Source organism: Macaca nemestrina, chromosome 19 (genome assembly GCF_043159975.1).
Source record: "Macaca nemestrina isolate mMacNem1 chromosome 19, mMacNem.hap1, whole genome shotgun sequence".
In the NCBI taxonomy this organism is placed as follows: Eukaryota; Metazoa; Chordata; class Mammalia; order Primates; family Cercopithecidae; genus Macaca; species Macaca nemestrina.
Genome location: NC_092143.1, coordinates 1,234,311 through 1,247,597, shown reverse-complemented (window position 1 = coordinate 1,247,597; position 13,287 = coordinate 1,234,311). Strand labels below are relative to the sequence as shown.

General features: G+C 47.7%; 1 protein-coding gene across 13 annotated transcripts in view; it reads left to right on the top strand.

Moving 5' to 3' along the window:
- LOC105489277 (ATPase phospholipid transporting 9B (putative)) overlaps positions 1 to 13,287 on the top strand; it is a 289,967-nt gene that overhangs the window by 241,097 nt on the left and 35,583 nt on the right. For all 13 annotated transcript variants that reach the window (XM_071085806.1, XM_071085805.1, XM_071085804.1 and 10 more), the window contains 4 exons: positions 523 to 684; positions 1,386 to 1,478; positions 8,207 to 8,290; positions 8,717 to 8,887. In XM_071085806.1, coding sequence (XP_070941907.1) covers positions 523 to 684; positions 1,386 to 1,478; positions 8,207 to 8,290; positions 8,717 to 8,887 — 510 coding nt within the window. The remainder of the gene's footprint in view (positions 1 to 522; positions 685 to 1,385; positions 1,479 to 8,206; positions 8,291 to 8,716; positions 8,888 to 13,287) is intronic.

Here is a 13,287-nt window from a genome sequence, read left to right as displayed (position 1 = left end):
AATAATACCAGGCCAGGCGCGGTGGCTCACACCTGTAATCCCAGCACTTTGGGAGGCCGAGGCGGGCAGATCATGAGGTCAGGAGATCGAGACCATCCTGGCTAACACAGTGAAACCTCATCTCTACTAAAAATACAAAACAAATTAGCTGGGCGTGGTGGCGGGCACCTGTAGTCCCAGCTACTCGGGAGGCTAAGGCAGGAGAATGGCACGAACCCGGGAGGCAGAGTTTGCAGTGAGCTGAGATCACGCCACTGCAGTCCAGCCTGGGTGACAGAGCGAGATTCCGTCTCAAAAAAAAAAAGAATAATACCAAGTGACTTTGGTCATATTGCTTAGGATTACTCTAGAACAATGTTATTCAAACGTATATACTTAGCCATGAAACCAAAACGTTCTGAACACCTAAGTTTTTCTGCAGCTGTCCCATGTTGGCGAGCTTTCTGAGCACCGCCGAGCTGGCTTGCCCGCGTGCAGCTTTCCTGAGTCAGTGGTGGCCTCAGGCGTTGCTGTCTCCCACAGGTCGCTCTGGTGCAGTGGACAGAGAGTGTGGGCCTCACGCTGGTCAGCAGGGACCTCACCTCCATGCAGCTGAAGACCCCCAGCGGCCAGGTCCTCAGCTTCTGCATCCTGCAGCTGTTCCCCTTCACCTCGGAGAGCAAGCGGATGGGCATCATCGTCAGGGTGAGGCTGCGGCGAGGGTGCCGTGCCACGGCTCCGGACATTTCGTTTTCAGGCCTTTTAGACACACATTTTCCCAAAAGAAAGTTAAATATTTACTCAAGTGCTTTATGCTGTTACAGTTTTTTTTTTTAATGAAATCTAAGCTAATAATCTATGTCTGAGAAGCCACTGTGTCTCTAGTGAGATAAAATAACTCTCCTAAGTCAACCTAGCCAGAATCAATAATGTGGAATTTATTTATTTTTTGAAATCAACAACTAAAGCTGTTTTGATTTCAACAAAAATAAGATGCCAAAGAGTTTGACTTTTGAACATTGATTTATGACCATAAAGTTGCCAAAATGTACCTTAATTTTTTTTAGCAAACACCAAAATCATGTCTTGGAAGTTGACTAAACAATGAAGCATTCAATCCAACTGTAAAAGTTTAAGAGAATGGATGCAACCCAAATCATACTCATTAACACATTCAGACCTTCAGCCCAGCATCTCAGGATGCACAGTCATGTTCTCAATCCTGACGGCACTAGTGCTGAAGAGCGGGACTAGCCCTCTGTGTAGAAACACGTGTGAATAGCTTACCACACAGGAACACGTTCCTAGGAACTGCTTTTTCCATTATGTGTTTTATTAGACTAGCAGTTATTTGCACCAAGCCATGCAGCCTAAACGTGCTTCTGTTGATTCCTGTTCTGTGATAGGATGAATCCACGGCAGAAATCACGTTTTACATGAAGGGTGCTGATGTGGCCATGTCTCCTATCGTGCAGTATAACGACTGGCTGGAAGAGGAGGTATGTGAGTGATTCTTCACGTGGTTCACAGTGTTTTTGACTGGCTGGAAGAGGAGGTATGTGAGTGATTCTTCACGTGGTTCACAGTGTTTTTGACTGGCTGGAAGAGGAGGTATGTGAGTGATTCTTCACGTGGTTCACAGTGTTTTTGACTGGCTGGAAGAGGAGGTATGTGAGTGATTCTTCACGTGGTTCACAGTGTTTTTGACTGGCTGGAAGAGGAGGTATGTGAGTGATTCTTCACGTGGTTCACAGTGTTTTTGACTGGCTGGAAGAGGAGGTATGTGAGTGATTCTTCACATGGTTCACAGTGTTCTTGACTGGCTGGAAGAGGAGGTATGTGAGTGATTCTTCACGTGGTTCACAGTGTTTTTGACTGGCTGGAAGAGGAGGTATGTGAGTGATTCTTCACGTGGTTCACAGTGTTTTTGACTGGCTGGAAGAGGAGGTATGTGAGTGATTCTTCACGTGGTTCACAGTGTTTTTGACTGGCTGGAAGAGGAAGTATGTGAATGATTCTTCACATGGTTCACAGTGTTTTTGTGAACTTTACTGAATAGATGACAGAAAAAGGATATCCTTTCCCCAGCTTGTAGACACTGGTATCATTGGATAAATTGAGCTGTCAAAATGTCAAACCAGATGCTGATGGGAACCACATAGGTTATCAAACACAGTATCATTTATACTAAATTATTTTGAATGCTTACAGTTCTCAATTTCATAAAGGAGAAAGGACAGGAGTCCTGTCTATTTATTTATAAATAGTTTAATTTTTTTTTTTTTTGAGACAGACACTCTCTGTCAGCCAGGCTGGAGTGCAGTGGCGTGATCTCGGCTCACTGCAACCTCCACCTTCCAGGTTCAAGCCCACCTCCTAGGTTCAAGTGATTCTCCTGCCTCAGCCTCCCAAGTAGCTGGGACTACAGGCACATGCCACCAAGCCCGGCTAATTTTTTTTTGTATTTTTTAGTAGAGATGGGGTTTCACCATGTTAGCCAGGATGGTCTCTATCTCCTGTCCTTGTGATTCACCCGCCTTGGCCTCCCAAAATGCTGGGATTACATGCATGAGCCACCATGCCCAGCCAATAGTTTACTTTCTATGTGAATAACAATCATTTTGTTTTGTGGGTGAGTGCATGTCGGTCTATACAAGTAGGTCCTTTCAAAGAATATTTTGTTTATAATAGTGAGAAAGAGAAGGCATTATCAATCATTCATTATTCTGAAATAATACTTTATATGTAATCAAAGTTATATTTTAATGTATTTCTTTTGTAACATAAATATTTGCAAGGACATTTTCATTAGAATTTTAACCTGATGCAAATTTGTGCATAAGATTCACCTAAAATTAGAACATAAGATACAAATAAGAAGCAATTCCATATTTCATTAAATTCTCCTGAAGTAACCAGGATTTGTGGGTCGTCTCATGAGGTGGTTTTGTTTATCGTTAAGCTTATGTATAAATCAGTGGTTGGATTTCCGAGGAAAACAGACTGTTGGCATTGCAGTCAACATGGCCCTTTTTGCCGTGTGCGTGTTGCTGTTGGAATTCAGAGCCTCTCCTCCCACCCTGGGACCTCAGAGATGGTCTGTCCGTGCAGCCTCCACACCCCGACGTTCACAGTGGTATTGGTAATATGAATCAATGTCTCCTTCAGGGTTCTTTCATTTAATCAGGGACATGAATAAATTAAACTCCCTGAAGACCTAGTAAAATGCCATAAAAATTACTTTTGGTCATAATGATGTGCAATTATTGTAAAATACTTGTTTAATTTATTTAGCTTTATGAGGTCAAATCAATAAATGTCTTGCAACAGACAGATAATGTCATATGTTTTTCACAAAGATAACTTTATTAAAAATTCTATGTACATTTATTTTCTCAGCATTGTATTTTCTTTCCTTGGAATAGATTGTTGTCCCTTCATCAGTGTCTGTTGTGGTACTACTGTAGTGTGAAAGCCTTTCCTTTTATTACAGACTAAACGAGGCAGTAGGTTCTTCGAGCGCGTCGTTCCGCTTCCTTCAGGCTCCTCTAGAGCTGAATTCTTGGCTGTCAACTTGTGTTCTCCAAATGTTTAAAAAAAAAAAAAATTTCCATGATCACATAACAGAACCAGTTTTTGCAAACCTGAGATGTAAGAATATGTAAGTCTGTGAACAGACTTAAAATAGTGATGTTCTGAGCCGGGCACGGTGGCTCAAGCCTGTAATCCCAGCACTTTGGGAGGCTGAGACGGGCGGATCACAAGGTCAGGAGATCGAGACCATCCTGGCTAACACGGTGAAACCCCGTCTCTACTAAAAAATACAAAAAACTAGCCGGGCGAGGTGGCGGGCGCCTGTGGTCCCAGCTACTCCAGAGGCTGAGGCAGGAGAATGGCGTAAACCCGGGAGGCGGAGCTTGCAGTGAGCTGAGATCCGGCCACTGCACTCCAGCCTGGGCGACAGAGCCAGACTCAGTCTCAAAAAAAAAAAAAAATAGTGATGTTCTGGATAGCTGGAGGTGTTGAGGTGATTGGCTTCCTTCCCTCTAAACACAAACTTGAGTTAGGCCCTGGACATTGTATCGTAAAGGAAACAAGCACATGTGACCCTGAACAACATGAGGGTCAGGGGCTCCAACCCCTGACACAGTTGAAAATCAGCCTATCACTTCGGACTCCCAAACACATATAACTACTGACAGCCTTCTGTCAACCGAAACCATACCAGTAACAGGGATAGATTGATTATCACAATGTGTATGTTACGTGAATTGCATTCTGCATTGTTACAAGAAAGTAAGTTAGAGCAAAGAAAGTGTTATTAAGAAAATCATAAGGAAGAGAAAATGTATCTACTCGTCAGTAAGTGGGAGTGGGCCATCGTAATGACCTTCTGACCTTCTTCCTCACGGTCTTCATGTTGAGGAGGCTGAGGAGGAGGAGGGGTTGGTCTTGCTGTCTCAGGAGGGCAGAGGCAGAACAGGTGGAGGAGGTGGAAGTGGAGGCAGGAGGCACAGGCTCATTCCGCATAAGCTTTACTGAAAAAAATTTGCGTAAAAGTGGACCTGTGCTATTCAAACCCATGTTGTTTAAGAGCCATCTGTAGCTAAAATTGGGAATGACGAGGTATAATGGATGACAGCCTTGCCTTTGTAATTCACAGTAATTGTCACCTCCTTTGTCTCCTGTAACACATGACCCTATAGAGGTCACTATTCCGATTCCTGAACAGGAGACGGGAAGAGACACAGCTGTTGGATGCATGAAGAGGGGTGCTAGACCCACACCTCTCCTCCAGCCCTTCCTGCCATCCCTGCAGCCTCCAAACCAACGTCAAATCCAATCAACTGGATGAATTAAAAAGAAATTGCAAAAAATCTGAAGAGTTCAATAATGTTTATTTGCCTACAAATTAACCTGGATCAGCAGATAGTACACTGGCTTCATTAGAGTGGGGCCTCCCATGCGCAGGGCTGCCTGTTGCCCAGGAGAGATGATGGGTGATGACAGGCTCTCTGCGCGTGACTGGGGGCTGTGATGTGCATGCGTGCACCGTGATGTTTCCAAGCGTACGGTGTGCCTGGAGGTTTCTCAACACTTCTCCTGGGCAGTGCTGAGAACGGTCAGATGCCCAAAGCCCCGGCTCTCCGGGCCGCAACTGCCCATCTCTGGCTTTCTGTTGCTGCCTGCGGAGCTGGCCTCTCTGCTGCACGTCCACCCTGAGGGCTGGCGGAGCCTTCCTTAGCGGCACTGTCGCGTTTCCTGTCCCGACCATGCAGACTCTCAGTGTTCAGTGCAACCTTGCACAAACCAGGTTTACTAGTGTTTGATCTTCTCTTCCGTAAACAAGTGTAGCTAATTAACTTCTTTAGGATATCTTTGCTTAAGTGTCTGCATTATCAACGTTCACATTTTTAATGTTTTAAGTGTACATTGAAAATAATGTTTGTGATTCGTTGTTCTCTAGCTATAATGTAGAGCTCTATTCTCCTTGGAGGTTACCAAGGTAGCCTCTAGAAGACCTCTCCTCTCGCCGGGGATCACGGTGGCGGGCGGGTTTGCAGCTGCACCACCTCTGCGGGGCTCACTGTGGGCCGTAGCTGAGTTGGGAGCGTCCACCTGAGCTGCAGAAGGTTCCTGCGGCTTCAGGAAGATGTGATTACCACTGATTTCTTTGTATTATCAACCCTAGTGCCAGAGGCTGCTAAACCTGCCAGAGATAGGAGCTTTATAAACACTGTTAAAATTTGGAAGAGTTCCTCAAATTTGAAATTTAAGAGGGAGTCAACAACTGGATGGAGAGTCCTAAGCAGCCAATCTTTCAGGACCTTCCAGGACACAGAGAAGCCCTGTCTACAGGGAGGGTTGCCGTTAAAGCAGCTTAAAGTATGTTAGCCCTAATAATTGCTAGGCCGGGCGCAGTGGCTCATGCCTGTAATCCCAACACTGGGAGGTCAAGGTGGGCGGATCACGAGGTCAGGAGAACGAGACCATCCTGGCCAACATGGTGAAACCCCATCTCTACTAAAGATACAAAAAAATTAGCCAGGCGTGGTGGTGTGCACCTGTAGTCCCAGCTGCTGGGGAGGCTGAGGCAGGAGAATGGCGTGAACCCGGGAGGCAGAGCTTGCAGTGAGCCGAGATCACACCACTGCACTCCAGCCTGGGAGACAGAGCAAGACTCCATCTCAAAAAAAAAAGTAGAAACTGCTAGATTCAAAAATTGGTAGTTTGGACAGTTATATAGCTTGGTGTTCATTACTTTGTTTTTTTAAATGTACTTTTCATAAAACACACCACAACTTTAAAGCTTAGGCACACCTCACCCAGCACTTAGTAATCAACTGTAAGGTCCCTGTGTGTCCCTGGAAGAGGGCCCCACTGTCCTGAGCCCTGTCCTGGTCCACACAGCAGAGGGGGGTGGGGTTGTCTCCTGGCAGCCCCAGCACCCCCTTAGCTGTCCGGGAGCCCAGCACCCTCCAATCCCTGCCTCTTGTCTGCACCCCCCAGACGTTGGCCCCTTGACCAGGACTGTGTGTGCTCACAGCTAAGTCGTGGACCCGCCTGGTCCCCCAGGAGACCCACCGGTGCCCTCCTGCCCACTTCTGCCCAGTTGCCCACACCGCCTTGTGCCAGGTAGGAGGCCCACTGGTGCCCTCCTGCCCACCTCTGCTGGGTCGCCCACACCGCCTTGTGCCGGGTAGGAGAGTGGGCTGGGTTTGTTTCTTCACCCTGCCCTGCAGGAACACGTGCTGCTTGCGTCTATTCCCGTGGCCCCGCGAGGCCTGTCCCGCTGGGTGTCCTTCACGTCACCACAACCATGTGAGGGAGGAGCTGTTTTCACTTTGCACACAAGGAAATGGCATAGAAAGCGCAGAGTTCCAGAACCGGCTTCTGCAGCTCTCCAGATTCTCTCTGCTGGCTATGTGGAAGTGCAGGGTGTAGCTATTGACTATGAGCATTCTCGTCCAAGCCTTTTAAAACCTGACCCTTGTTCATGTAAAAGCAGCATGGCACCTGTCAACCTCTTGTGGACATCAGGGTCTACTTTTTAAGTACAGGTTGAACTTCCAGGACTGGGATGTGTGTCACTGGTATGAGCAGTTTAACTTTGAGAGTGTTACCTCCGCACAGGTTTGCTCCTGCACCACCCCTCTGGGAAAGGTTTGCACCTTGTCCCAGAGAGCCTGTTTCTTCGCCCCATCACCAGCTAAAACTGCTGCACTTTTACCTCGATTTGGAAAGTCGTATTTTTTTGACGCCTTCCCTGACCATGAACACGGTTAGCCCTGTTTCATGTGCCCATTGCAGGCATTTCCATGTCTTGCTTCAACACGCACATCAGGCCCCATGACTCCTGCAGGGTTCCCCCCTGCTCTGGAAGCCGGAATGCAGGGTGAGGCTCATGAGCTTTGGGATCTGGCCGTGTCCCCACCAACCCCAGCTCTCACCGCGGCCCTGCACTCAAAGTCCCCTCCATCACTGACTGCACTTACTGCATGTGATCGGCTGCCGTGCGAGGCCAGTTAAATGCATGTTTAAAATAGAGCAACAAGAACTTACACAGATTCACAGGGTTAGTCCCAGAGCAACACTCTTATGAGCCCATTTCTATTAAAGAGGAAACAAGCACAGAAAAATTAGGTCATTTGCCCAAAAACACAGAGTCTGTGGTAGAAACAGTTTTCAGGCCCAGCCATCTGGTTCTAAATCCGTGGTATTACAACATGCCAGGGGGGGTGCACCTCTCCCCCAGTGCACACCAGGAGCCCTCCCTGGCACCAGGTGCTCCCCTCACCCCATCCCCAGCACTGCCACGTGCACCCTCCGTGTGTGCTTGTTACATGCAGTCTGGTGTCCACACTCTGGAGTGGTGGTGTTTAAGGAATCAGAGTGTGTTTTTTTGAAAAGCCCGTGCTGTGGTAAAAGGAAGCTCTGCTAGGCACCAGGAGAGTCCAGGCGGAGGCACCCCAACTCCATCCAGTGTCTTTGCCTCTCAAGTGAAGGGGTTAGTAGGATTCGCGATACCAGACAGGTCGGGAGGTTAAAAGGATGCGTTGTATATAAAGGTGTCCCTCTGCTGAGTTGTCTCTGGTCTTGGTGATGAAGGTGGGCACAGGACATGAGGGCAGGGCACCAACAGTCAGAGTGTGGTGCTACCCCGGCCCCACACACGGCTGCAGGGGCTCTGTGGGGCCCACCTGTGACTCGGCCTCTCCTTTTCCAGTGCGGAAACATGGCTCGCGAAGGACTGCGGACCCTCGTGGTTGCAAAGAAGGCGTTGACAGAGGAGCAGTACCAGGACTTTGAGGTGAGCTGACTCCCAGCCATCTCATCCTCCTACGACGTTTCCTTCCTTCTGCTGAAATTAGCTCTTTCTGTCTTTGTATGAAATTAGAGCTGGGACTGCTGTAGCCTAGCAGTGAAGGCAGCTTCACTCAGCAGGAGCATGGGGTGATCCTCTCTGCATTTCTGTTTCCACCACTTCTCCAGCCTGCTGGGAAAGGAGTGTCGCAGAAGCAAAGAAGTGCCAGTTTCCTTAGAATTGTGCTTGATAACTCCTAAGTGGTCACAGTCCAGTCGAGTTGAGTACACATAGAGGATGTGCACACAGGCGCCTCCCCCAATGTCCCCAGAGCCCGTGCAGTCCAGCTCTGTGGAGTACACACGTGGAGCATGTACACACGTGGAGCACGTACACACGTGTGCACACAGCCGCCTCCCTCTCTGTCCCCAGAGCCGATACACTCAGGCCAAGCTGAGCATGCACGACAGGTCCCTCAAGGTGGCCGCGGTAGTTGAGAGCCTGGAGAGGGAGATGGAACTGCTGTGCCTCACCGGCGTGGAGGACCAGCTGCAGGCGGACGTGCGGCCCACGCTGGAGATGCTGCGCAACGCCGGGATCAAGGTACCGCGGGCTCACCTCTGCTGGTGCGTGCTGCTTGTGCTGACGCAAACTGCTTTTCCTTGGGCACGCTGATTTGTGAAACTCCTGTGGGGTCGTGGTTGTGAGCGAGCTCTGTAAGCAAAGCTGCGCATGAGCTCCCCTCCTTCCTTAGGGACGTCTGCGCACACAAGTCCCCACGCCGTCCCTGCCCCAGACCTTCCTCTCCACACCTCTTCCCTCTTTGGATACCCTGGCCTTTTTGAAGAGGAGCCCTGGTCCGAGCCCTGGTCCCAGCCCTGGCGATGTCAAACTCTCACATGCCATTTCCCAGGGATGGTTATGTACCCCCCGACAGGACGCATGGGGCCAGTGCCCATCGCCCTGGCCACTGCCGGCCAGGCGTCTGCAGCCATTCCTGGGTTGGCTGGCACTCATGCCCTTGCCCCCAGCCTGTCACAACCCTGCACCTGGCAAGGCTGGGCCACTGTGTTCTCTGTGTAATGTGGCCTCCTCCTGCAGGGGCCTGTGTGCCTCCCCTGTGAGCACTCACAGCTCCGGGTACATCCAGTGTGACAGCACGTGTTCTGTGAGGATGGGAGTGCGTGAGAACTCAGGCCTCATGTGGGCTTTGGCTTCATTCTTGGTTAAATTGTGCCAGATTTGGAATCATCTCGTGCTTCAGGGCATATTAGAGTTGAGAATATAGAATATTCAGACATGCACTACATCCATTTTATTGATGTTTTTGAAGAAATAATGCATCCACATTGTCACAAACTCAGAAAGCACAAAAGGACACCCTATGGAAGCCGCTTCTCACTGCTGGGCTCAGCGGCAAAAGCCTGCCCCAGAGATGGCTGGACGTGCAGGGCAGGTGCAAAGCTGCTTGTCCTCCCTCTGGCTCTTCGTTCTTTCCCAGCACCTTCTCCGTAGCTGGAGGACACCCCCTCCACCTCGGCTGTGTGGCTCATGCCCCCACCCACACCATGCTCCCAGCAGCAGTGTCCCATCTCCAACAGGCAGTGCCCACCTTCCCCGTGCTCCCCAAGGCAGTGCCACATCTCATCCAGCTGTGTGGTCCTTGGCAGTTTAAATATGGTGTCTGCGAAATGTGTTTCCTTTGGATGGGAGAGGTTAGGCATCCTGGCCATGCTTCTTGGTGGCTTCCCCCAGATGCTGTGTGGCGGGGCCCATGCTCCCTGCCTGCCGACCTGCTCTCTGGCTCTTTCACTTACTGATGTGTCCTCTTCCTACACAGGGGAAATTAGCACCTGTGGTGTAAGTTTTATTTTTCAGGAGCTTTCCTCACATGTTCTCATTGAAGCCAAAAGGTCAACGCAGATTGGTTAAGATAATTTATTTTAGCATTACCTCAAGGACCTGGGGCTCAGAATGGAAAAAAGTGTAACTTAGTTTTCAGAGAAAAGCTGTATATCTAGACTAGAGGGACGGAACTGAAGGACAGTGTCAGAAGTCAAAGCTTTGCCAACTTCAGATAAAAAATACATCCCTCTAGCTTCAATGAAGATGCTGTGCCATGGACAGAAAATGGGCAACTGTTTTCCTTGCTGTCTAGAGGTCTGCATGGTGAAGAGACTTGTAAGATTTAATGTCCATCTGAGATCGCAGTAGGAAGTGTGTCATGAGGCTGTATCATATCCATCTGAGATCACAGTAGGAAGTGTATCATGATCACAGTAGGAAGCATGTCATGATCGCAGTAGGAAGTATGTCATGATCACAGTAGGAAGTGTGTCATGATCGCAGTAGGAAGTGTGTCAGGAGGCTGTTCATATCCGACTGAGATCGCAGTAGGAAGTGTGTCATGATCGCGGTAGGAAGTGTGTCATGATCGCGGTAGGAAGTGTGGCATGATCACAGTAGGAAGTATGGCATGATCTCAGTAGGGTGTCATGATCGCAGTAGGAAGTGTGTCATGAGGCTGTATCATAGAGATCGCAGTAGGAAGTGTATCATGATCGCAGTAGGAAGTGTATCATGATCGCAGTAGGAAGTATGTCATGATCACAGTAGGAAGTGTGTCATGAGGCTGTATCATATCCATCTGAGATCGCAGTAGGAAGTGTATCATGATCGCAGTAGGAAGTATATCATGATCTCAGTAGGAAGTGTGTCATGATCACAGTAGGAACTGTGTCATCAGGCTGTATCATACCCGTCTGAGATCGCAGTAGGAAGTGTATAATGATCGCAGTAGGAAGTATGTCATGATCTCAGTAGGAAGTGTGTCATGATCGCAGTAGGAAGTATGTCATCTCAGTAGGAAGTGTGTCATCGCAGTAGGAAGTGTGTCATGAGGCTGTATCATATCCGTCTGAGATCGCAGTAGGAAGTGTATCATGATCGCAGTAGGAAGTATGTCATGATCTCAGTAGGAAGTGTGTCATGATCACAGTAGGAAGTGTGTCATGAGGCTGTATCATATCCGTCTGAGATCGCAGTAGGAAGTGTATCATGATCACAGTAGAAAGTGTGTCATGATCTCAGTAGGAAGTGTGTCATGAGGCTGTATCATATCCATCTGAGATCGCAGTAGGAAGTGTATCATGATCGCAGTAGGAAGTGTGTCATGATCTCAGTAGGAAGTGTGTCATGATCACAGTAGGAAGTATGTCATGAGGCTGTATCATATCCGTCTGAGATCGCAGTAGGAAGTGTATCATGATCGCAGTAGGAAGTATGTCATGATCTCAGTAGGAAGTGTGTCATGATCGCAGTAGGAAGTGTGTCATGATCGCAGTAGGAAGTATGTCATCATTGCAGTAGGAAGTGTGTCATGATCGCAGTAGGAAGTATGTCATCATTGCAGTAGGAAGTGTCATGAAGCTGTATCTGGTTTCAGAGTAATTGTTCATGTAGAAATTCAAAATGACAAGAGAACAATTCTGACTCAGAAAGTTTAGATTACTAAACTTAATTGTATTGTATAGCCAAAAAGTTGAATAAAGAAGTGTGATTAGCAGATGAGCTGGGTGTCGTACTGTGTGCCTGGGATCCCAGCTACTCGGGAGACTGAGGCAGGAGGTTCAGTCGAGCCCCAGAGTTCATGGCAAGACCCATCTGTAAATCGACACATGAATGAGTGACCAGATGACCCCTGCATTTCACTGTAACTTTTTAGTAAACTTCACCTCAGTCTACTTCTTACTTTATATGTGCTAGACTATTAGTATATTAAAGTAGTGAATATCCCTTGTATTAAAATTTGGATCTTTACATCAGTTATTTGCTAAATTATATGACTTTGTCGAGTTTTGCTCTTTATTCTGTACATTATGTAAAGTCTGACTTCAGATGTTCCTCTGAAACTCGAAGGTGATTTTCAGCGGGACCTCACTGCATTTCCTGAATCCCACTCAGGTTGCCGCAGTGCTAGTTCTTCTTCAACTTTGTCACAATAATGTGTCATAATCTTAGGTCCAATAAATGAATATAAGTCTGTAAAATAAATACAAAGCACAAATCTTAGACATTGAGAGAGCCACAGGTGGAGCGTGCTTAAGCAGATAATCGGTACACTGTTGAAGCTGTTTTTCTGCTTCCTGTTTCCAAAAATGCATATTTCAATATAATACATACGAAATCTGAGAAATTCAGCTAATGAGAATATTACTGGAATTTCTTTGCTGTTATATATATCAAATATCCTGATATCTATTAAGTATCCTGATATTTTATTGTCTAGGGATACATATACACATAAGATGTGCATGGGTATGCAATTTTTAAATGTAAAAGTGCTACTATTTAACATGTTTTATATGACATAAACAACTTTTGGCTTGACTATGGGCCAGTTACCCATTGAACCTCCGTTTCCAACTTAAAAACTAGCAAACTGCAGTAAAGGTCTTCCTGAGCCTCCCAGCCTGGCAAACTGCCTGTGTGCTTGGTGTGGAATGCTGTGTGGACAGCGCCTCTAACACTCACAGCTATCCTTATTAGACTTAGCCTGCGAGTGCCGGGCCCAGGTGTTACTCGCGTGCCTCCAGATCTCAGCTGCTGTATCTACACATCACTGTGCTCTCACTTGTTCCACCTTAAGCAAGTTCACACACCGTTTAGTTGTGGTTGAATGTGTGTAGCGTGACCTTGTTGAAGTCTGCATTGCCGACACACCATTTAGTTGTGGTTGGATGTGTGTAGTGTGACCTTGTTGAAGTCTGCGTTGCCGATTCTTGTGCAGCCAACACCACCATCCCCTCCAGAACTGTTCCATCTTCCTAAACGGGAACTGCCCCTCTCCCCATTCCCCTTCCCCTAGACCCGGGCACCCACCATCTACTTCTTTCTCTATGGATTGGATGGCTCTAGGGACCTCATGGAAATGGGATCAGACATTGTTTGTCCTTTTGTGACTGGCTTCTTTCACTCAGCATAATGTCCTCAAGGTTGAACCA